We start from the raw sequence: 22,923 nt of genomic DNA, 5'->3' as shown, positions 1-22,923 counted from the left end.
ATAGGGTCTCCGTTACCTGTGCTTTCTTCCCTTGAGGCATGTTGACTTCGCCTCTGTGCCACTGGTCCCCTTTGTTCCCAGACTGTGACCAGATCAGCTCACGGGATCCGCCCTCAAAGGCCAAATAGAGTCGCAGGGCATTTCTTTGGGCCGCACCGCGCATGTGGTACCAGAAAGAGAAGCAGCGGGGCCTGGTGAAGGTGTAGAAAGGACTGGCCAGGCGTGTTGCATCCCCTTCTTTGGCAAGATGGCCTTGCAGGTAGATGAAATAGCCCTCTGGGGGGGGGAGAAGAACCACACATGTAAGGGAGCAGCACCTTCTATTGGCAGTTTGCCACCAGGGCATGTAGAAGGAGTGCCAAGTGCAGGACCCCTTGATATAAGGCCTTTGGAGGAATGGCTGGCTGCCCCATTTCATTGAGAGCTCCAGGTGCCAGTCCAGGCCAAAGTGGTCTCCTGGAAGGCTTCTGGAAATGGTGATAGTTTGATCTTCCTCACCTCCTGCGGTGTGGTTGGAGGACAGTCCAGTATCTGCTGTGTGTGTTGGACCTTTGTGCCACGTCCAGTTAAAACTGTTGGAGGCCATTTGTCTCCAGGAGCAGAAGTCGATGTCAAAGGAACAAGACAAATCAGGGTGAAGGGAAGGCTCTGGCAAAGCAAGGAGAAAGGTTGGTGTGGAGGTTTGGAGGGGCGGGTTGTCCAGTATGGCAATTTGGGACAGGAGGACTCCGTGGTCAGTGGGGCTGCAGTTCATTACCAGAAATACACAATTGGTTTCCTTCTCCCCCTGTCCCCATCCCCCAGACCACAGCAGAGGAACACGATCCAACTGTATGCCAGTGCTAATGCTGTCCTGGACTTCCAGAGTAACACCTGCCAAAATGAAGAGTTCAGAAGGAGAAGAATTCAAGGCTGAAGTCCAGCTCCGAGTCCACTCCTAATGCTCCCCTTAGCAAGCCGTACTTGAATCCAATCTAGTATCCAGAGGAAATCTCAGAAAATGTATCAGACAACTGAAATTGTGGTGATCTTGACTCTAGAAAACTCACCTGTGGTAGGAGGGGCTGTTCTGATCGTGGTGTTAGAGGTGCGAAATGAGGTGGTTGACAATGTTTCTGCAATGATGAGAAACAGAATAGATTCTTGAATGCAACCATATCTCCCATGCTATCTGGAGCAGAAAGGAGCAGCCCTAAAAGCAGTCACAGAGTGGCTTCCAGAATGGTTTCCATAGAAAGTCTCAATGTTAAGATACTTAGTTTAGGGTGGAATTCAACGCTGTGATGTGATGCAAGTTCCACCTGGGAAAGCGCTGCATTTTGCTGGATGAAACAATCTCCCCTTTCCTTTTCCCATGTTGTACTCTAGGTGTTCTGCTGACCACCACAACCCCTGCACAACATCAGGGGGCACACAGGGTGTCTGGTGGGCACAGGAGGGACGTTCCCATTGCACAAACGTAAGTATTCCCTCATGGATTCTGCTGACTGGTCTCCTGACGTGGACATCAGTGGTAGATTGCAAACCACAGAGATTGTTCCCACTTTGGTGAGGAAGCCATTAAGCCAAGAGGGTGAAAGAAAAAGCCAATTAAGGGATACATCTTTGTGTTGATTAATTGCCTGCCTTTCCAACAATTAATCAGTACAGTTTGCACTTTACCAAAACCTCAGATGAGACGGAAGGATTTCTTAAGGTGGCCCACCATGTTATAAATAAAAGCTCTTGCTGATTCCTGCATTGTTAAGGAAAAGCCAATCTCTTAATGTTTCCTTCCAGGGGGATTTGGGAATCGGAAGCTCAGTGAAACTGCAATTTAAGACCAGGAATGCACAATATGGTTCCCAATCCAATATTCAGAGGAATCCTTAGAAAATGAAGCAGAGAACCAAAATGCCAGCAACACTCGCGGAGCAAATTCATGGGTATCTCAACTCATGAAAACTCACGTGTGGTAGGAAGGGCTGGTCTGATTGTGGTGCTGGCGGAGGAGCTACGATGTGAGGTTGCTGCCGATGTTTCTGCAATAAAGAGAGCAGGAACTAATCGTTTCATCTTAGCTTGCGTCCCATGCTGTCTGGGGCAGGAGGTGTGTGGACCGAAAGCAGCCAGACATAAAGAATGCTTTTGTACACACAAAGTAGCTCAAGGTACTGAGACTGGACTTCAGTGTTTTGGGTCGACTTTTGTTGCTCACCAGTCCCCTGTGATTGTTTTCCCAATCTAATATCCAGATGGAAACTCAGAAAAGGAAGCAGAAAACTGAAATGTCAGCAACATTCTTGACCCTGGAGAACTCACCTGTGGTTGGAGGCACTGAGCTGATCATGGTGGCAGTTTCTCTCCATCACCCATCAGTTCTCTCCATCACCCATCAATCACCCATCTCCTATCAATCACCCATCTCCATAACCCTCTTTATTCTCACCTGGGATCAGTGTGGCTGGTCTGCTGGTGGTGGCCGGGGTGGATGTTGCTGGTGTATGTCCTACGATGAGAAATTGCATTTGTTCCTTAAGAATAAATTTCAGGTTAGTCTGGGGTTCATGGGAGAATGTCCTCACTAAAAGTGCCCAACATTGCAAATCGGCAGACACAAAACACTTAGCTTCCAAATGTATAGGGGCTCAGGATGTAGGACCCTCTGGGAGCAGCCAGTGACCAAAGCCTGGCGGGTCTTTCATCATCTGGGGACCTTGAAGGGACCAAGGAGGAGATGGGGAGGGCAGCAACTTTGGGAGATAGACCAAGGTGGGCTCTGGTGAAATGACATCAGCAGCAGCATTTATTATGATCTGTATTTTTAATTGCCAATATAGCCTCCCAAGAAGTTGACAAATATCAAAAATCTGTTCTATAAACATTAAAAAGGCAAAGGTAAAGAACCCTTGACAGTTAAGTCCAGTTGCGAACGACTCTGGGATGGCGGCGCTCATCTTGCTTTACTGGCCAAGGGAGCCGACGTTTGTCCACAGACAGTTTTTCCGGGTCGTGTGGCCAGCATGACTAAGCCGCTTCTGGTGAAACCAGAGCAGCGCACGGAAATGCCGTTTACCTTCCCGCTGGAGTGGTACCTATTTATCTACTTGCACTTGGACGTGCTTTCGAACTGCTAGGTTGGCAGGAGTAGGGACCGAGCAACGGGAGCTCACCCCGTCACGGGGATTCGAACCGCCAACCTTCTGATTGGCAAGCCCAAGAGGCTCAGTGGTTTAGACCACAGCGCCACCCATGTCCCCTCTATAAACATTGTTGGTGTTGAGTTGTTTAGTCGTGTCCTCCTCTTTGTGACCCCCTGGACCAGAGCACGCCAGGCACTCCTGTCTTCCACTGCCTCCCGCAGTTTGGTCAGACTCATGCTGGTATCTTCGAGAACACTGTCCCACCATCTCGTCCTCTGTCGTCCCCTTCTCCTTGTGCCCTCCATCTTTCCCAACATCAGGGTCTTTTCCAGGGAGTCTTCTCTTCTCACGAGGTGGCCAAAGTCTTGGAGCCTCAGCTTCAGGATCTGTCCTTCCAGTGAGCACTCAGGGCTGATTTCCTTAAGAATGGAGATTTTTATCTTCTTGCAGTCCATGGGACTCTCAAGAGTCTCCTCCAGCACCAGAATTCAAAAACACCAATTCTTCAGCAATCAGCCTTCTTTATGGTCCAGCTCTCACTTCTTTATAAATATTAAACACCCAAAATTTAAAAGCCAAGTTTGTTTCTCTCTCACACACACAAATACTGCAGGGTCATTAAAAACAAAAAACCCCACTTCAGCAAAACTGAATGTTCCATTGACGCTCTCCCCACTCCCATCCCGAAGCAGCCCCACTGAGAAGCTTTGGTTGTGGGGTGGGGTGGGATCTTACCTGGACAATACCCCTCTTCCATGGAGATGTCATCCACAGCCACATCACTGCGGAAGTCTTCCCCTCGCCTGCCTTCCAGGACTATCTAGGGAGAAAAGGAATCTCTGGTCAGTTCATGGCCAGCCAAGGCTCAGGTGCTGCTGGCCACACCTGCCGATGCCTCACCTGCGAGGGTTTCTGTTACCTGCATTTCTTCCCTGGGAGCCACGCTGACTTCCCCTCTGTGCCAATGGTTGCCTTTGTTCCCAGTTCGGGTCCAGATCAGCCGAGGTGACGCACCTTTAAACACCACATAAACTCGCAGCGCCATTGCTTGTGCTGCGCCATACATGTGGTACCAGAAGGAGAGACAGCGAGGGCGGCGGGAAGTGCAGGTGGGGCTGGCCAGGTGGGTTGCATCTCCTGGGCTGACAGCATTTCCTTGCAGGTAAATGAAATAGCCCCCTGAAAAAGAGAGCCACACGTGAAATGGACAGATCCCGAGATTGTCTGGTCACTGGAGAGCTGGCGACTGCAGTGCCACCTTTGGGCATATTTTGGTCAAGAATTGCTGGCTCATGGTTTTCAAAGGCCTGATTTTCGGGGTGAGGTCCAGATGTTGCCATTCCAATTTCAAACAGGAAAATTCCTGTGCATGGTGAAGGTGACTGCCTCAGAGAACTATGGAGTGGAAGGGAAACGAATTTTGGTCAAGAATTGCTGGCTTGTGGTTTTAAAAGACCTTTGGGCCACTGGCAGGAATGATGCTCTAGTCCAGGGGTGGCCAACACCCAAGAGACTGCAATCTACTTACGGAATTAAAAACTGGCAGTGATGGGTTCAGGGCAAAGTTGTAGGGAGGAGAAGTAAAGCAGCATTTTTTAGGGGTGCTGGGCAAAGTATTTGTTATGTACTAAGCAGGTCGGATCCTAGAATACTACAACTGATTGGCCTGCAGGAGTGGCCCAATCAGGTTCTAGGAAGGAAGCAGAATCAGCCAATCAGATGGGACTCATTGTGTAAATAATGCATATAAAAGCCTGAGGTTTGGAGGGAAATTCAATTACTGTTTACAAGCTGCAATAAAGAACATGAAATCACTGCAGGACTCCGAGTATATTTCAGATTTTGAGCTTCTTTTTGGGAGGAGGAAAGCCCCGTTTTTGGGGGGGTGGATTTTGGGGGAGGAAGAGGAACAGCCACCCACCAACAGTTCCCTGGGGAAAGAAGCAGCCTCACTGAGTGAACCCCATCTTCTGTTCTGCAGATCGTGAAACAATGGCGGGCAGGGCCAGATTCTATTTTGCAAACGCTAAGGAAAGGGACCCAGCGATCGACCATGATCGACCAAAACCTCCCAGGGATCTACCAGTAGATTGCGATCAACCTGTTGGACATTCCTGCTCCAGTGCAGCAGGGAATTGCACCCTCATCTGGCAGTTTGCCCTCACTGTATGTTGAATAAGGTGCCCAGATTCCAGGGCTGCCGCTGCTGCAATCTAAGAAGTCTAAGTAATGATAATAATAATAATATTGATACTCTGCCCATCTGCCTCTGTTGTCCCAGCCTCTCTGGGTGGCTTCCAACATTATAATAACACAGCAAACTTCAAGCATTGAAAACATTCTGCCTCCAGCTGTCTTTGAGGGCCTCTCACATTTCTTTTAGAGTGTCAGGAGACAGTGGCCTTCTGGAAGGCTTCCTGCAGTGGTCACGGTCTGCCCCTCACCTCCTGAAGTGTGGTCATAGGGCGGCCCAGTGTCTGCTGAGGATGTGGGGCCTTTGTGCCGCTTCCAGTCAAATGCGTCCGAGGGCAGCTGTCTCCAGGAGCAGAAGTCCACGTCAAAGGAGCAAGAGAAATCGCAGTGAACCCAGGGATCTGGCAAAGCAAGAAAGAGAAGGGTTTGTGTGCATCCATGGAAGGCCCAGTGGAACTGCTGGGTGAAGTGGACCAAATGCAGTTTATGTGGTCCTCATCCTGCAACTAGATGGCCACTTCTGATCCACTGGATGCTGGTGGGTTACCCGATGGAAACTCTGGAGGGAAGCCCACTTCATTCTGTGCACCTGCCCCCTTCTCTCTCCCCTCCAGCTGATGGTCCCTTGTCCCCCTCCCTGTGACCTCAGGCTGCATGGACCCAGCTGGGAGGAGGTAGCCGCTCCCTGTTAGAGCCAGCCAGGCAAGGAAGATTGCCATCTTCTAAGGGACCAGGTGGTCCATCCCTGAGCAAGACAAGGAGGGGAGATGTGGGGTTTCTACCAGGGCAGAGCACTGCTTCCCTCTTAATGCTCCCCGCCATGGGCTCAGTCTCTAGGTTCCCATCGTGTCCACATACCTGGTGCAGGAGTTGGCATGGTTGTCCACAGTGGGGTGGTGAAGAGAGGCGCTGAAAAATGAAGGACAGGGTCAACTTAGGGATGTGTCTTTGAGCTCACCAGTCACCCACCTTTCTACTGATTAATTGATCGCTTCAATTGGTGCATTTCCAAAACCTCAACTGATGTGTGATACTGAATGGCCGTCGCTCAGTGGCAGAGCGCTGAGTGCAGTAGATCTCAGCATCAATCCCCAGCATCTCCAAGTAGGGTTGGATGAGTCCCCTGCCTGAAATCCTGGAGAGCTGTTGTCAGTCAGTGCAGACAATACTGGGGTAGATGGACTCAGTAATACTGGGGTAGATGGACTCTGTTCCCAAGATGGGTTCAGATAGGCTCACTCCAAAGCAACACAGGGGAAAAACCGGGATGCCATCTTCCAAGTCACATGACCCACATGAGATCACAGTCCTGGAAAGTGCTTTTTTAAAGGCATGGTGCCCCAAAACTGCTGCACAAGACCACAGCTCCAGAAAAGTCCTTTGGGGGGGCAAGAATGCAGCCCCAAATCACAAGAGAGCACAGCACCCCAAATGGCCGCATGCTCTGCCATGAAAACATGGGATGTCCCCAACTGGGACAGATGAGGGGTATGTGGTCAGAAGGTGATAAGTCCCCGCTCGCTACCTGCTGTAGTTCTCTTAACTTATTGTTAATGGAAAGGCCACAGCAACGTAAGAGGAGGATTCACACTGAACAGAAGGATCTGACAAACTGGGAAGCAAACAAAAGGCCCCTCGCTGTTGCATTGTTCTCTTAACTCATGGGTGGGCAACCTAAGGCCCGGGGGCCAGATCCGGCCCAATCGCCTTCTAAATCCAACCCGCGGACGGTCCGGGAATCAGCGTGTTTTTACATGAGTAGAATGTGTGCTTTGATTTAAAAATGCATCTCTGGGTTATTTGTGGGGCATAGGAATTTGTTCATCCCCCCCTTCAAAATATAGTCTGGCCCCCCACAGGGTCTGATGGACAGTGGACCGGCCTCCTGCTGAAAAAGTTTGCTGACCCCTGATCTAAGTTTTAACTTTCTGTAAAGGTTTTCTTTTAATAGTTCCTATGGGTAAAGACATGGGTAGGCAAACTAAGGCCCAGGGGCCGGATCTGGCCCCGCGGATGGTCTGGGAATCAGCATGTTTTTACATGAATAGAATGTGTGCTTTTATTTAAGATGCACCTCTGGGTTAGTTGTGGGGCATAGGAATTCGTTCATCTCCCCCCATATAGTCCGGCCCCCCACAAGGTCTGAGGGACAGTGGACCGGCCCCCTGCTGAAAAAGTTTGCTGACCCCTGTCTTAACTCATCCCCTGTTGTACTAACACCCAGTTCCTCGGTCTCTGGCACTCCAGATCTTTGTTTCATTTCCGTTGTTTTGTCCAGGTTTCTTCAACCCTCCCTTCATTCCATCCTCAAAGCAGGCCCTTGATGCTGGTTAGGTTCAAAGTGGAGCATGGTGGTCACAAGACCCTTGAATCGGCTTCATAGCTGAGTAGATATTCCAACCCAGGTCTTTCCAGACTCACACTGACACTAAGCTTGGCCATTAACTAGTTAATCTAGGATTCTGGCCTGTTCCCTCTGACCGTCTTTGAATTGTGTACATTTCCCCCCCAAATTTCTGGCTCACTTGTTTCTGGGATTGTTGTAGGAAGAGTCGTAGAACTGGAGACATCTGGAGGAATAAAGAAAATTATTATGCACTGAGAGTTGAAGAAACTGACCAGGTCAAGATGATTTGCCAGTTATTATGTCCGTCATCTTATTTCATAGAGTCCCAGGCTATGACTCGGCAGTTACAAACTGATTTATTGAATGATTTTATGTTACAAAAACCAATACAGCCATACTACCACTAAATATAATTAAGAAATAAAAAATACATACATCAATATTTAGTTTATTTGTTATTTACCATCTTATTTCCTCCCAAACATTGCACACAACAACACACATATGTGCAGACACCCACACATCCACACACGCACACAAAATGATAATAATGAAAGTAAATATTTTTCCCCTTTTATCTTCCAAAATATTTTCTTCAACTTTGACTTCTTGTCAAGTCCCTTTGCATATATTTTATGTTACATTTGAATGTACACAAAGCAATAAACCTTTCTATATAATTTTTCTAATACATTCTGAAAACATAATAAATCCTTAATTGCTGTCCACCTCCTTTTAGTTCCTTTATCACTCGAATGCTAGCATGGAGTCAAAACTATTATTGTATTTTTGAACGTATCTTCTATAACCATCCCATTTTTCTGCAAATTTTTGCTTTGAGTTTCCTCTGAGTTTCCTAGTCAGTTGAGCCATCTCCACCAATTCCTGCAGTTTGATTTGCCAATCTGTTATTTTTGGAGCCTCATGATATTTCCATCCCTTGGCCACAAGAATACGAGCCGCTGTGGTTGCATACAAGAATACCTCTCTTAGATTTTTTGGGATCTCTTTATCTAAAATATTTAATAGAAATGCCTCCAGTTTTTTAGTAAAAGTTATCCCCATCATCTTTTTTAATTCATTGTATATTTCCCCCCAAAAAATCTTAATCTTGTAACTTAAGCAGTTACAAACTGACTTAAGGCCCATGTGAAAATTGTTCAAAAGAGATGTGGGTATTTGGGTATCTCAAAGTAGCTATTTTACTACAAAGGAATTTCAGAAATAGACTGGAAAGAGAAGTTGCTGAATTGCAACTTATCACCAAACTTAAAACCATGGAGAGACCTGGTCTGAACAAAGACATTGGATTCTTATCTCATTATACATGACAAAGCCATTTTTCGCCTTCTCACCCCTTGCTTTTTCCTGTCAGACCGATTGCAGTCGTTAAGAGTCGTCAACAGGCTCATCACAGCTATCTGCCAATCACCCATTCCCACCACCCTTCTGAGTAATACCCCTCCCCACCTTCTCACTATATAGAAGGGTCTGGAAACTTCTGTTTCAGTGTATCTGAAGAAGTGTGCATGCACACGAAAGCTCATACCAAGAACTAACTTAGTTGGTCTTTAAGGTGCTACTGGAAGGAAATTTTTTTGTTTTGACTATGGCAGACCAACACGGCTACCTATCTGTATTTGGGTATCTTGTTAGAGTTGCAAAGTCACAGGTGAGCTGAAGTGGCAGATTTTGGAGAATTCTCTTGGAAATGGAAATGCCAGCAGAAATTTCTGCGCTTTGCATGATCACCCAAGGTCAGGAACAGAAATCACCCAAGTGGATCCTGTATTTGCTATGGTTGTTTTTTTTTCAGTTGGCAAACATTATGCAAATAATCACATTATTTTCTATGTTGCTTCTGATGTTCCCTTGAAATGTAAATAATGTAATCAATAACATAAATCATGTAATTGATTATATAAATAATTACGTATGTTTCAACCATAGCAGAGAGTGAGAGGAATAAGCTAAACTGTGGTGGAATAGAAACAGTGACGATCACAATTAACCCAGAATGGGATGGAATTTGCTGCCTTCTTACATCCCTAGTTGAGATAGACTTGAGCAGCTCTATGTGGATTAGCTTTAAATTAGCTTGTAAAGGTAAAGGGACCCCTGACCATTAGGTCCAGTCGTGGCCAACTCTGGGGTTGTGGCACTCATCTCGCTTTATTGGCCGAGGGAGCCGGCGTACAGCTTCTGGGTCATGTGGCCAGCATGACTAAGCCGCTTCTGGCGAACCAGAGCAGCGCACGGAAACGCCGTTTACCTTCCCGCTGGAGTGGTACCTATTTATCTACTTGCACTTTGACGTGCTTTCGAACTGCTAGGTTGGCAGGAGCAGGGACAGAGCAACGGGAGCTCACCCCATTGCTGGGATTCGAACCGCTGACCTTCTGATCAGCAAGCCCTAGGCTCTGTGGTTTAACCTACAGTGTCACCCGCGTCCCTAAATTAGCCTGTACTAGAGGCTAATTTGTAAAAGGCCAAGGGATATCTTGTTGCATTAAGGTGTGGCTGCAGCTGTCCCAGGAACTGGCTGCATGCTCTGCTGTAACCAATATGTGAATTCAGTTTCCTCAAACACCTTTACAAATGTATTTGGAATACAGTGGTACCTTGGTTCTCAAACGCCGAAAACCCGGAAGCAAGTGTTCTGGTTTTCCAACGTCTTTCGGAAGCCAAATGTCTGATGTGGCTGTTGGCTGTTGTTTCTGGGGCGCCTGCACTAATCAGAAGCTGCGCCTTGGTTTTCGAACATTTCGGAAGTCAAACGGACTTCCGGAACAGATTAAGTTTGGCTCTCTTGTTTTTGCTACTTACGTTGCGTTTTTGTTTTTGAAGCTTTTTCAGTTTTTGTGACTGTGTGGAACCCAGTTCAGCTACTGATTGATTGTGTGACTGCGGAAATGGATAACAACCCCCCCCCATTGAAACAATGCAGTGCAGGTAAGAAAAAAAAGTAATTTTAATTTTTATTATCTACAATACTGTCTTATTTATTTTGTAGTACAGTACATTGATTTTATTTTAGGGATCAATGCTCTCATTAGATAGTAAAATTCATGTTAAATTGCTGTTTTAGGGGCTGTTTTTAAAAGTTTCATCCGTTTTGCATGACTTTCTATGGGAAAGTGCACCTTGGTTTTGGAACGCTTTGGTTTTGGAACAGACTTTGGGAACGGATTAAGTTTGAGAATGAAGGTATCACTGTACGGAGCTTTTACTTCACTAAATTTGAGTGCCGGTGGTGTCACAGGACTGGCTACTCATTTCCTCCAAATGACCCTTTATCCTGCTGTAGTTGATCCACAAAGGCGTAGACACAGGAACCCTGCGTTCTCCTGAAAGGGATTTATTTTTCATGAGGATAACTTGCAGGAATGTCCTGATATAATCAGGGCACTTTGATCTCCTGCTGCTCTTTTGCAAAAACAGGGCCCTGGCCTTTCTGTGGGTATCACAAGCCCACCGCTGAGCACCAACTCCTTGCTGTGAGGCAAACGCCATGCAGTTATTCCTGTTCCAGTTAGGATTGAAACCCGGAGGGAAAGCTTGCTTACCGCAAGGCCCACTCCTGACAGCCACGTTGTCCAGCGCTGTGTCGCCGTGTTCTGTCAACCCTCGGATCGCCACAAAGGCCACCTAGTGAAGGAGAATTAAAGCAACACAGCCCAGTGCCCAGTCAGACAAAGCGGCCTTGCCCAGAGTCTGAAGAAATGAACTTATGCTGCCAATTCTCGTAGCAGACCAGTATAAATTAAGCAGCACATAAGCGGCACACAGAACGCTATCAAACCATTCTACATTCTAAATCTTATATTAATAACCCCCAAACTGAGATAGGTTCATGGGCAAAACAGGTGACGAACGCCGGCACCCTGTCTAACTCTTGTGCGTAACATCACTGACACTTCGTTTGATCAAACTTGTTGGGGAAGGGGGCAGGAGATCTGTACCACTGGGCGTCCCCGGTTCCCCTTTGGCAGTGGCGATGGCAGAGGCAGTCAGCAGCCTTGAGGCAGTCTGGTAGCACAGTTGGCTCTGGCTGGCTTCAGGAGCTGCTTGCTGCCGTGGTACCCGGGGACTTCCAGCGAGGCAAAATGGTGGGCGCCATGGCAGCGAGCAGCTCCTGAAGCCAGCCAGAGCCAACTGCGCTACCAGGCTGGCTCCAGGCTGCTGAGGTTGCCGCTGCCACATTTCCCAGGGACAGATTTGCAAATCTGGGGACATTCAGGGGACGGTAATTGTCCGGGGACAAATTTGCAAATCTGGGGACTGTCCCTGGAAACCGGGGATGTCTGGTAACCCTAAATTAATGTAGTTGATGAACATGCAAGCATCATTCTGCTTTCTTCCTCTCTCTCTTCACGCTCCCCAGTCATGTATACAGCACAGAGTGCTTTCATACGTCTTACCTTGATGTCCCTCTCTCTCAAGAAATGCACGGATATGGACCCATGCAGCCAGTCCAAGCTCTGAGCCCCCTTTTGATGCCACAACATGAATTCGTCCTCATCGGTCAAGATGACAACTTTCAGCTCGTTTGAATCCTCTGAGCCGGACATGTGATACCAGAAATCGATGCATATTTCCCCAGAGACCACAAGCTCCTGGCTCTCAAGGGTGGTGGTGTCAAATGGAAGGAGGTTGCTGGCTTCTTGGTAGATGAAATAGCCCTCTGGAAGGAGAAGTGAAACACACAGAAAGGTTGTAAATTCTCCTTTGGGGGCCTCTGCTTGGAAGCAGAGAGCAAGCGCTTTGGGATGGAACGCAAGAGCTACAGGCAGAGGGGTCCGGACAACAGGAATAAATAATAATAATAAAAAAATTAATTTATTATTAATACCCCGCCCATCTGGCTGGGCTTCCCCAGCCACTCTGGGTGGCTTCCAACAAAATATTAAAATGCAGTAATGAATCATAGAATCATAGAGTTGGAAGAGACCACAAGGGCCATCGAGTCCAACCCCCTGCCAAGCAGGAAACACCATCAGAGCACTCCTGACATATGGTTGTCAAGCCTCTGCTTAAAGACCTCCAAAGAAGGAGACTCCACCACACTCCTTGGCAGCAAATTCCACTGTCAAACAGCTCTTACTGTCAGGAAGTTCTTCCTAATGTTTAGGTGGAATCTTCTTTCTTGTAGTTTGGATCCGTTGCTCCGTGTCCGCTTCTCTGGAGCAGCAGAAAACAACCTTTCTCCCTCCTCTATGTGACATCCTTTTATATATTTGAACATGGCTATCCTATCACCCCTTAACCTCCTCTTCTCCAGGCTAAACATGCCAAGCTCCCTTAGCTGTTCCTCATAAGGCATCGTTTCCAGGCCTTTGACCATTTTGGTTGCCCTCCTCTAGACACGTTCCATCAAACATTTAAAGCTTCCCTATACAGGGCTGCCTTCAGGTGTCTTCTGAAAGTCCGGTAGCTGTTTATCTCTTTGACATCAGGTGGGAGGGCGTTTGATGGGCGGGTGCCACTACCAAGAAGGCCCTCTGCCTGGTTCCCTGTAGCTTTGCTTCTTGCAGTGAGGGAACTGCCAGAAGGCCCTCGGAGCTGGACCTCAGTATTTGGGTAGAACAACGGGGGTGGAGATGCTCCTTCAGGTCTACTGGGCCTTTGAGGCCATTTAGGGCTTTCAAGGTCAGCATCAACACTTTGAATTTTGCTCGGAAATGTACTGGGAGCCAATGTAGGTCTTTCAGGACCGGTGTTATGTGGTCCCAGCGGCCGCTCCCAGTCACCAGTCTAGCTGCCACATTCTGGATTAGTTGTAGTTTCCGGGTCACCTTCAAAGGAAGCCCCATGTAGTACCAGATGCAGCAGGGAGACAGCTGCCTTGGACACAGAAGCCTTGCCAGCAAAAGTTACCCTTTTCCAAACTCCATTCAGGAGGCTCTGGGAGGGGCTGCTGCCAGCTGAGCTGTGCGTATGAGCAGAAGTTTTGGGGGACAGGGCTCTAGGTCACATGACTGTGCTGAACAGGGTTTGGAATAGATGGACTGGGTTTCGGACTGCGCAGGAAGTGATGCAAAGTCAGCTCTTTGTAGCAAACGAGCTCAAATATGATAGCATGGTAGGAGAAATGGGAAGTTATGCTGAACCACAGAGATGGAAGGGATCTCTTGTGATGAAGGAATCACAAGTAAAGAATCCCTGACAGGCGGCTATCCAACCTCTGCCTAAAACCCTCCAGCAAAGGAGAGAACGCTGAGAAATGCTGTAAGATAACAGCAAAATCAGGACTAATTCTTACAAAGTCCTAATCCTAATATATTATATAATATATATAATATATACTAAACCTAGTATATTACACTGGTACCTTGGTTTAAGAACAGCTTAGTTTATGAACAACTTGGATTAAGAACGCTTTGGTTTAAGAACTGACTTCCGGAACGGATTACATTCGTAAACCAAGGTACTACTGTATATAAATCCTGGTCTGAAACAAACAAAATACTTTCCCCAAAGCTTATTGAGTCCGCTGCTGGTGAATATTTGGGTCTTTGAGGGCAAAGAGGGTTGGTGGGGGGCTTGCTATATAACGTTACACTACAGCTCCCCAAATCCCTGAACATTAGCCTATTATGTAAGTCATGGGCCCCGCCTGCTCCTTCAAATATCACTGGTTTGTTCCTTTCTATGTATAGGGTGTCCGCGACTGGACCTGACGGTCAGGGATCCCTTTACCTTTACCTTTTTACATTCTGCATGGACTGGTGGCATAGCAACATGTGCAAATGGCTTTCTGTTGAGTCTGTCAGCTGTTGAGTCCTGAGCACCCACACAACACAGAGGTGATATTTGGAGCTTTTGTTTTTGCTATTTTTTATTTTTAAAAATTGCATTTTTGTTTGTGTGGCATTTTTATTTTTACTGTGACTAGTTCTTTGTTTTATGGGACTAACTTGTGACTGTGGCTTGCGATTTCGTTTTTGTGACTTGGTTTTGTGACTGCGTGGAACTCTGTTCAGCTGCTGGTTGATTGTGTGACTGCAGAAATAGATAAAAGCTCCCCCATCCAAACAATGACTATCATCAGTACACGTAAGAATTTTTTTTTTTTTATCATCTACATTAAATGTATCCATACAATCAATGGATCCATAAAATGGAGAGTAAACAGAGAGTAAAATTCATGTTAAATTGTTGTTTTAGGGGTTGTTTTTAAGAGTCTGGAACGGATTAATCCATTTTGCATTACTTTCTATGGGAAAGCACATCTTGGTTTAAGGACACTTTGGTTTAATGATGGAACGGATTAAGTTCGTAAACCAAGGTACCACTGTATAGGAAGGAGAGGCCTCACAACTTATTGTTCAAACTTATTTTCACCTGCACGAGGTGCCCCCCATCTTACATTTGTGCAACTGCTTCTTCCTGCCTAAGCGCAGAACCTCACATGTGCCTCTATTGAAATTCATTGTGTTAGGTTGCGCCCAGTTCTCCAATCTGTTTGGGTCATCTTGAATCCCAATTCTGTCTTCTGTGGCATTAGCTACCCCTGCCAGTTTGGTGTCATCTGCAGAATGGATGAGCTCCCCCTTCCTTCCTCCAGGTCATCTTCCCATATATTCTCCCTCACCCATCCCACCCCCTTTGGTGGATCTTTGGCTGCGTTACCACAAAACCAACACCTACTTCCATCAGGAGAATCCCCCTCTGGGCCTGTTCCGGGGGTCGGCGTTCCACCTCTACTCCGGATCCAGCTTCCAAAGCTACTGCTACAGGACGGTTCCCAGTTGCAAAAGGGCTTGAGGTTGTCATTGAAGTCACAGCTGGCTAGGATGCCTGGAACACAGAAGCAGGGCCGTCTTTACCTGGGGGTGCAAGGGGTGCAGGGCACCTGGGCGCCAAATTCTAGGGGGCGCCAGGTGCCCACCGCTGAAGCCACCTAAGCTCTTAACTATCTACCTGTTATGAAACAATAAATAATTTTGATCAAGCTAGAAAAACAAAAAATGTATATACCTAGGTCTTACCGAAATGCATACCTACTGTTTCACTAAAGGACTTTCGACTTTGTGCGCACATTTAGCAAAGGCGCACCACGCCAGTGGCGGCGCTTGTCATTCACAATGGTGCTGTGCACGCAAAATTAACTCTTGCATCAAAATATTATGTTACGTATTGTATTGAGCTGCTATGCGGCAGCATGGTGAGTCAGCGGCACCTTTGACACGACTGATGTTTCTCCTAAGTAAACAATGCTTATAAGTTTAAGTGTGGTGGTGTTGCATACTTAAGTACAAGCGTATTGTAAAGAAATGAGCAAATAAAGAAGTTCGTTTCTTTTCCCTCCCTTCTTTCGTAAACAAGGCGTCAGCGTGGTGTTTGACATAAGCATAATAAAAGTTCATTTGGGGGCTAAACTAAATTTGGGGGCGCTGGCTGGATCTTTGCTCCCCGGCGGTGCATATACTAAAGACAGCCATGCACAGAAGCATCGTGAGATGGAGGTGTGGGGCCCCATGGGCCGCTGGGCAGGAGGGACAGGAGCCGTTACACAAAGGAGAGGTGCCAAGAGAGGTGCCTACCTGTGTCATAAGCCCAGGCATCCCTAGTAAGGGTTGGAACGCTTTCTTCTTCCCTGCTAGGAGAGATGTAAGCAGATTAGGTCAGGTGTGGGCAGACTTGCAGGAATCGCTTTGCTTTTTTAATTAGAACCCAGAGATCTAACAACCAGAGTCAGGTATAAAAGACACTTGCAGAGAATGAAGAAAGCTTCAGGCTAGGAATGTGGGCTTGTTTTGACTATCAGGACAGAAGGCAACTCACATTATCTCCACTCAAAACCCCAACAGTTCTTCATTTCAGCTATATACCATATTTTTTGCTCCAGACCATAAGACACACCTAGTTTTTGGAGGAGGAAAACAAGAAAAAAATATTCTGAATCCCAGAAGCCAGAACATCAAGAGGGATAGCCTCTTGCTGTTCTGGCTTCTGGGATAGCCGCGCGAAGCCTCTCCCGGGCAGCGGGATGAAGGCTCCCCCTGCCCGGAAGAGGCTGCGCGTGGCTAAGCTGCCCTCTGTCCCTTCTCCCACCTCCCACAAAAGCCAGCCAAGAGCCGTGCAATCTTTAAAGGGAGCACGGCTCTTGCGGGCTTTTCTACGAGGTGGGAGAAGGACAGCCCGTCAGTGATGAAGGCTCCCTCTGCCCTGCGGAGGCTTCGTGCGGCTAAGCTAGAACTGCGAGAGGGAGCGCTGCACAGCCTGGGATAACCGCTCAGCCTGCATTCGCTCCATAAGACGCACACACATTTCCCCATACTTTTTAGGAGGGAAAAGGTGCGTCTTATAGAGCAAAAAAATATGGTAATTTAGGGCAGGAGGAATTTTTGGATTAAAGGAGGGGAATGTAAATGTGGCACTTTGATACCAGGGCCGTTGAATGGATGTATGGACAGCACCGCCCCTCCCCAAGGAATGCCTGCCTGGGCTCTCCCTCTGTCTTTGCTACATTTCTCTGATCTTAAAACAGCTGCAGCAAATCTTCTCTCTTTTCTCCACCATCAGGTCTAGCCAACTCCCACTTGTGGCAGTGGAGCAAAACCATGTGCAGCTGGCCCTGGACTGAAGCTGTTAATGGTGACAGTGCTTAAAAGCAATAAGGGAGGGAAGGTGGGTGGGTGGAGGGAAGCAGCTCCCCCCCCCCCCAACCTCCTGCCTTAGCAGAGAAAAATTGTTTGGGGAGGGGGCAATTTGTGGCAAAGAAACTGTAAGCATGGGAAGGGTAAATCACTGCACCTCTCCCCTTCCTCTCCTTTAAAGCCCCTCCCCTGCAAAATAGCTTTTTTTTACTGCTGTTTTACAAAAAGGTGTAAACAACTATTTATATTTATACCCCACCTTATGTGACTGTGCAGTTTGCCTCCAAGGATTTAACAAGGGGTTGTTCATACCACTCTGTCACACCTTATGACATCATACATTTGTCTTCAAGATGCCGCAAGACACTATGCTAAATGTGAGGAGAGCTGAATCTTTTTCACACTGGGGACCGTTAGCCATGAATATTTGCTCTCTGAAACTGTATGCATGTATAAAAGCATCTGTGGTTATTTATTTATTAACAATATTGACATAGCCATCCAACTTGATTGACTCCAAGGAAGGATACAATGCACAAGAGAAGCAGAACATGCAATGCCATAAAAAAGAGAGAAAGAAACACAACACTTTTGTGCCCAGGAGTCTAAAGCTGCCCATTCAAGCAAGAAGGGGCAGCAGGATTTGACATAATGGGCAACTTGGCTGTTGACTCGGCGGAAGGGATGGAAATGTCCTCTTTCCAAAGCACATCCAGGGTCTGCCTTGGACTTCAGTTGTCAGCCAGGTCAAGAACCAGCACTGGCTTCTCTTCTTCCCCCAGAGAAGTGGGGAGAAGAAGAAGATTTGCACACCAGCCCTCACTGGAACAGGATGATTCCCGCTCCTCGACACGGACAGTGGATAAATGCATTTTATGTTTGGCAGGAGGATAGTGAACTCAGGATGTGGGAGACAGAATAACTTACCCTTTGATATCCATCACCGAGAGGCAGAGGAGAAACCCGATAATCTGGAGAGACTGCAGGGTTCCCATGCTGCATTGGATGAACAAAAAACTCTTTCTGGTGCCCTCAGCATAATCTTAATCCATCACCTTTGCAAGCCAGGAGCAGAGTGAGAACGTCACCTGTCACAGCCACAGTCTCAGAGTCACCTGTCCGTAAGAGAAGCTGGGCTGAGCGGAGGTGGCCATAAAAACCTGTCTGGGCAGGTGTGAGCAAGCGGAAAAGGGAAAGGTGGCTGTCAGCTTTCACTCAGGAAGACCCCTTCTTTCTACCTACCCTCTCTGGACCAGGGTCCCAATGCAGTGCGAAGTTTTAAGTTGGGCTTGGTGGCCAAATCTAGAAGGATGACTAAGAACCCAAAACCCCACTCCACCTGTGCAAATCTCCCAGGAAGCTACCGTTCCCACCGGATTTGCACCTGTTCAACCAAGTCCCATGAAAGTTCAAGTACATACAGATCCTTCAAGTCGTGGGTGTCGGAGAAGCACAACGTGGTAAGTTACAGTGTGTGTGTGTGTGTGTGTGTGTGTGTGTGTGTGTGTGTAAGAGGGCTGAATTCAATAGATTTTTTTGACACACAGCCAAATCACACACACACACAAGCTCATTTACATGGGTTCCAACAGAGAGAACGGCCGTGTGGTCTGACCCTGCCATCAATGGCGTTGAAAGGCTCACTGTCTCCCCTGAACGGCAGCATCCCTCCAGACAGGATCTCAAAAGGGGGAGATGGTCTCTCTCAGGCCAACGTTGCCCAACTGGGGGCCCTCCAGTTGTACTGGACTACAACTTTGTTCAGCCCTGGGCAGCCAAAATATCTGGAGGGCACCAGGTTGGGGAGAGGTGCCTCAGGCCAACGGCTAGCTGGGTCACAAGTTTTCAGAACATGCAAGTTGCCTTCAGGCAGAAATGAGCAGGACTCTCTTTGATCCAGAGCTGCTTTGCTAGCCCTAGGGATGTGGGACACTGGGCTCCGCCTTTTTACAGTGGTGCCCCGCAAGACGAATGCCTCGCAAGACGGAAAACCCGCAAGATGAAAGGGTTTTCCGTTTGTGAGTTGCTTCGCAAGACGAATTTCCCTATGGGCTTGCTTCGCAAGAAGAAAGCCCATAGGGAAATCTCCGGGGACCTCTTTAAAATGCTGGCGGTGGGGAGCAAAGCCTTTCCCCCCCCTCCAGCCTTCAGAAGAGGTCCAGGAAGGCCGGCGGGGGCCGAAAGGCTTTGCTCCCCACCGCCAGCATTTTAAAAGCGGTCCGGGATAGCAGGGAAGCGCTTCCCGCTATCCCGGACGGCTTTTGAAGGCAGGCGGGGGGGGGGGGGAGCAAAGCCTTTCGGCCCCCGCCGGCCTTCCTGGAGGGGGGGGGAAGGCTTTTCAGTGCATTCCTATGGGAAACCGTGCTTCGCAAGACGAAAAACTCGCAAGACGAAAAAACTTGTGGAACGAATTAATTTTGTCTTGCGAGGCACCACTGTATTGATCATTCATCCTGAATTGCTTCTGGCGTTATATTTGCATGTCTTCCCGTCGGTCATTTAAAAGGGATGCGGGTGGCGCTGTGGGTTAAACCACAGAGCCAAGGACTTGACGATCAGATGGTCGGAGGTTTGAATCCCCGTGAAGGGGTGAGCTCCCATTACTCGGTCCCAGCTCCTGCCAACCTAGCAGTTCGAAAGCATGTAAAAGTGCAAGTAGATGAATAGGTACCGCTCTGGCAGGAAGGTAAACAGCGTTTCCGTGCGCTGCTCTGGTTCGCCAGAAGCAGCTTAGTCCTGCTGGCCACGTGACCCGGAAGCTGTACGACGGCTTCCTCGGCCTATAGAGCGAGATGAGTGCCGCAACCCCAGAGTCGACCACAACTGGACCTAATGGTCAGGGGTCCCTTTACCTTTACCTTTACCGTCGGTTGTTTATTCACCTCATGAAATAAAAATAATGCCCGACTAGTAAGCTGGGTGGCTGCTGTTCCTCTTGGTTATGTAAAATGGAGAAAAGCATCTTCTTGTCCTCAGTTTTGTTGGAGATGTCTTCAAAATTTTCCAGTGGGACTACCTGTCAAATAAAGGAACAGGAGACGTGGGGGGAGTATGCTTTGTGCTCGGTGACTGTGCAGCCCTTTCCTGCAGCTCAGGTGCTTGTCGTTTCATCAGGCGGTGGAGAAAGAGACAGACCAGCCTCGCTCGCTGCTGGGGCTCTGCCTCTTCACTTCCCAGAGGTTTCTCTTTTAACTACGGCACACGGAAGCCTCTGCCAGCCGGCTGCCCTCCAAGTATCCCTGAACCAAAACACCCATCAGCCCTTGCCAGAACCACCAGGGACTGTCCTACGCATGGCTCACTTTGATTTTGTTTGCAATCTCTGCTCTCTCTCTTTAAAGTGTTTTTTAAATTAAATTCTATTCATATAGCACAAATAACAAAACAGAACTATATGAGAGAAACACATAAAAACTGAACTGAACCAAGGCTGGCATGAGAAGTTACATGTTACATTAAATTAATAATAATAATAATAATAATAATAATAATAATAATAATAATTATACCCCAACCATCTGGCCGGGCTTCACCAGCCACTCTGGGCAGCTTCCAACAAAATATTAAAATATTAAAATACAGTAATGCATCAAACATTAAAAGCTTCCCTAAACAGGGCTGCCTTCAGAAAAAATGATGACTCTAATTATCCAGATCTCTGCAATAGGATACAGACAGGTAAGAGGAAAGTACCATCATGAGAAATGAGAGAACAGCAGGTGTGGCCAACTCTGCATTATAAATACCAGGATGAAGAACATCTGAATATGTCTGCAAATGTGACAGAAGGCTGGCAGCATCAATTCCCACCATGTGGGAATCAGACAACCACAGTGCTTGGAAGTAGGCAGTCAGGTTGTGCATCCATAGCAGTGACAAGACGAGGAGGAATGACCGCTGGAAGGAGCATAGAGAGAAGAAACGCCGTGGGGCATCTGCAGCAGCACAACCAGACGCCTTCATCTGCCCCAGAGGCAACAAAACATGTCTCTCCTGTATCGGTCTCTACAGACACAGCAGATGCTGCAACCTTAAAATAAAAATTAAAAAAATCCTTCCAGTAGCACCTTAGAGACCGACTAAGTTTGCAATTGGTATGAGCTTTCGTGTGCATGCACACTTCTTCAGATACCATGTGCATGTCAGTGTGCATGCACACGAAAGCCAATAACCAATAACAATAACAAACTTAGTTGGTCTCTAAGGTGCTTTGTTGTTGTTTAGTCGTTTAGTGGTGTCCACCTCTTCATGACCCCCTGGACCAGAGCACGCCAGACCCTTCCACTGCCTCCCGCAGTTTGGTCAAACTCATGCTGGTAGCTTCGAGAACACCATCCAACCATCTCGTCCTCTGTCGTCCCCTTCTCCTTGTGCCCTCCATCTTTCCCAACATCAGGGTCTTTTCCAGGGAGTCTTCTCTTCTCATGAGGGGGCCAAAGTCTTGGAGCCTCAGCTTCAGGATCTGTCCTTCCAGTCAGCACTCAGGGCTGATTTCCTTCAGAATGGGGAGGTCTGATCTTCTTGCAGTCCATGGGACTCTCAAGCGTCTCCTCCAGCACCAGAATTCAAAAGCATCCATTCTTCGGCGATCAGCCTTTTTTATGCTCCAGCTCTCACTTCCATACATCACAACTGGGAAAACCATAGGTTTTACTATACGGACCTTTGTTGGCAAGGTGATGTCTCTGCTTTTTAAGGTGCTACTGGAAGGAATTTTGTTGTTGTTGTTGTTTCGACTATGGCAGACCAACACGGCTACCTACCTGTGACTAGAACCTTCAAACAGTTTGACCTCAGCCCCAAAAGCGCACTCCTCTGTTGTCTCCCAAGACAGACAGATGCCAACAATCCCAAATTAATTGAGAGACTTGTGAAAGAGACAAATGTGACCTCTCTTTTTTATGCATTCAATAAAAGCCCACCAAACGGAGACAAAAGATGTTACCTTTGCTTTTCCTTTCGAAAACCGGGTGTACCGGGTCAGTTTTTCATGTCATGCAATTTCCCATCTATTGCTCCACCACAATCTCTGCTGCTGAAAGCGCTCTTGAGACTGACAAGGTAGCGTCCAAAAAAGAATGGAAAGCAAAAGGCCAGTTCTGTGCTGCCACCTGCCGGCTTGAAAACAGCAGAACCTCCTCATTTGAACAACAACAACAAAAAAGACTCCTAAAGGTCAATATAGTTCAAGCTCTGGTTTTCCCAGTAGTGATGTATGGAAGCGAGAGCTGGACCATGAAGAAGGCTGATCGCCGAAGAATTGATGCTTTTGAACTATGGTGCTGCAGGAGACTCTGGAGAGTCCCATGGACTGCAAGAAGATCAAACCAATCCATTCTGAAGGAAATCAGCCCTGAGTGCTCACTGGAAGGACAGATCCTGAAGCTGAGGCTCCAATACTTTGGCCCCCTCATGAGAAGAGAAGACTCCCTGGAAAAGACCCTGATGTTGGGAAAGATGGAGGGCACAAGGAGAAGGGGACGACAGAGGACGAGATGGCTGGACAGTGTTCTCGAAACTACCAGCATGAGTTTGACCAAACTGCGGGAGGCAGTGGAGGACAGAGGTGCCTGGCATTCTCTGGTCCATGGGGTCACGAAGAGTCGGACACGACTAAACGACTAAACAACAACAACAACAACAACAGTCCATCCCCTGC

General features: G+C 47.6%; 1 protein-coding gene across 1 annotated transcript in view; it reads right to left on the bottom strand.

Moving 5' to 3' along the window:
• Positions 1 to 22,325, bottom strand: part of LOC310844760 (MAM and LDL-receptor class A domain-containing protein 1-like) — a 28,020-nt gene extending 5,695 nt beyond the window's left edge. Inside the window, exons 1-16 of the mRNA XM_083739294.1 lie at positions 22,210 to 22,325; positions 18,192 to 18,428; positions 16,209 to 16,264; positions 15,313 to 15,462; positions 12,084 to 12,346; positions 11,229 to 11,310; positions 7,841 to 7,885; positions 6,174 to 6,224; positions 5,567 to 5,716; positions 4,042 to 4,301; positions 3,858 to 3,942; positions 2,429 to 2,488; positions 1,950 to 2,021; positions 1,050 to 1,115; positions 499 to 648; positions 17 to 276 (exon numbers count right to left, since the gene is read on the bottom strand). Coding sequence (XP_083595420.1) covers positions 17 to 276; positions 499 to 648; positions 1,050 to 1,115; positions 1,950 to 2,021; positions 2,429 to 2,488; positions 3,858 to 3,942; positions 4,042 to 4,301; positions 5,567 to 5,716; positions 6,174 to 6,224; positions 7,841 to 7,885; positions 11,229 to 11,310; positions 12,084 to 12,346; positions 15,313 to 15,462; positions 16,209 to 16,264; positions 18,192 to 18,259 — 1,818 coding nt within the window. The 5' untranslated portion in view covers positions 18,260 to 18,428; positions 22,210 to 22,325. The remainder of the gene's footprint in view (positions 1 to 16; positions 277 to 498; positions 649 to 1,049; positions 1,116 to 1,949; positions 2,022 to 2,428; positions 2,489 to 3,857; positions 3,943 to 4,041; positions 4,302 to 5,566; positions 5,717 to 6,173; positions 6,225 to 7,840; positions 7,886 to 11,228; positions 11,311 to 12,083; positions 12,347 to 15,312; positions 15,463 to 16,208; positions 16,265 to 18,191; positions 18,429 to 22,209) is intronic.
• Between the last annotated feature and the right edge of the window lie 598 nt (positions 22,326 to 22,923).

Source organism: Podarcis gaigeae (genome assembly GCF_964106915.1).
Source record: "Podarcis gaigeae genome assembly, chromosome: 5".
NCBI classification, from domain to species: Eukaryota; Metazoa; Chordata; class Lepidosauria; order Squamata; family Lacertidae; genus Podarcis; species Podarcis gaigeae.
This window is presented reverse-complemented; position numbering and strand designations above follow the sequence as displayed.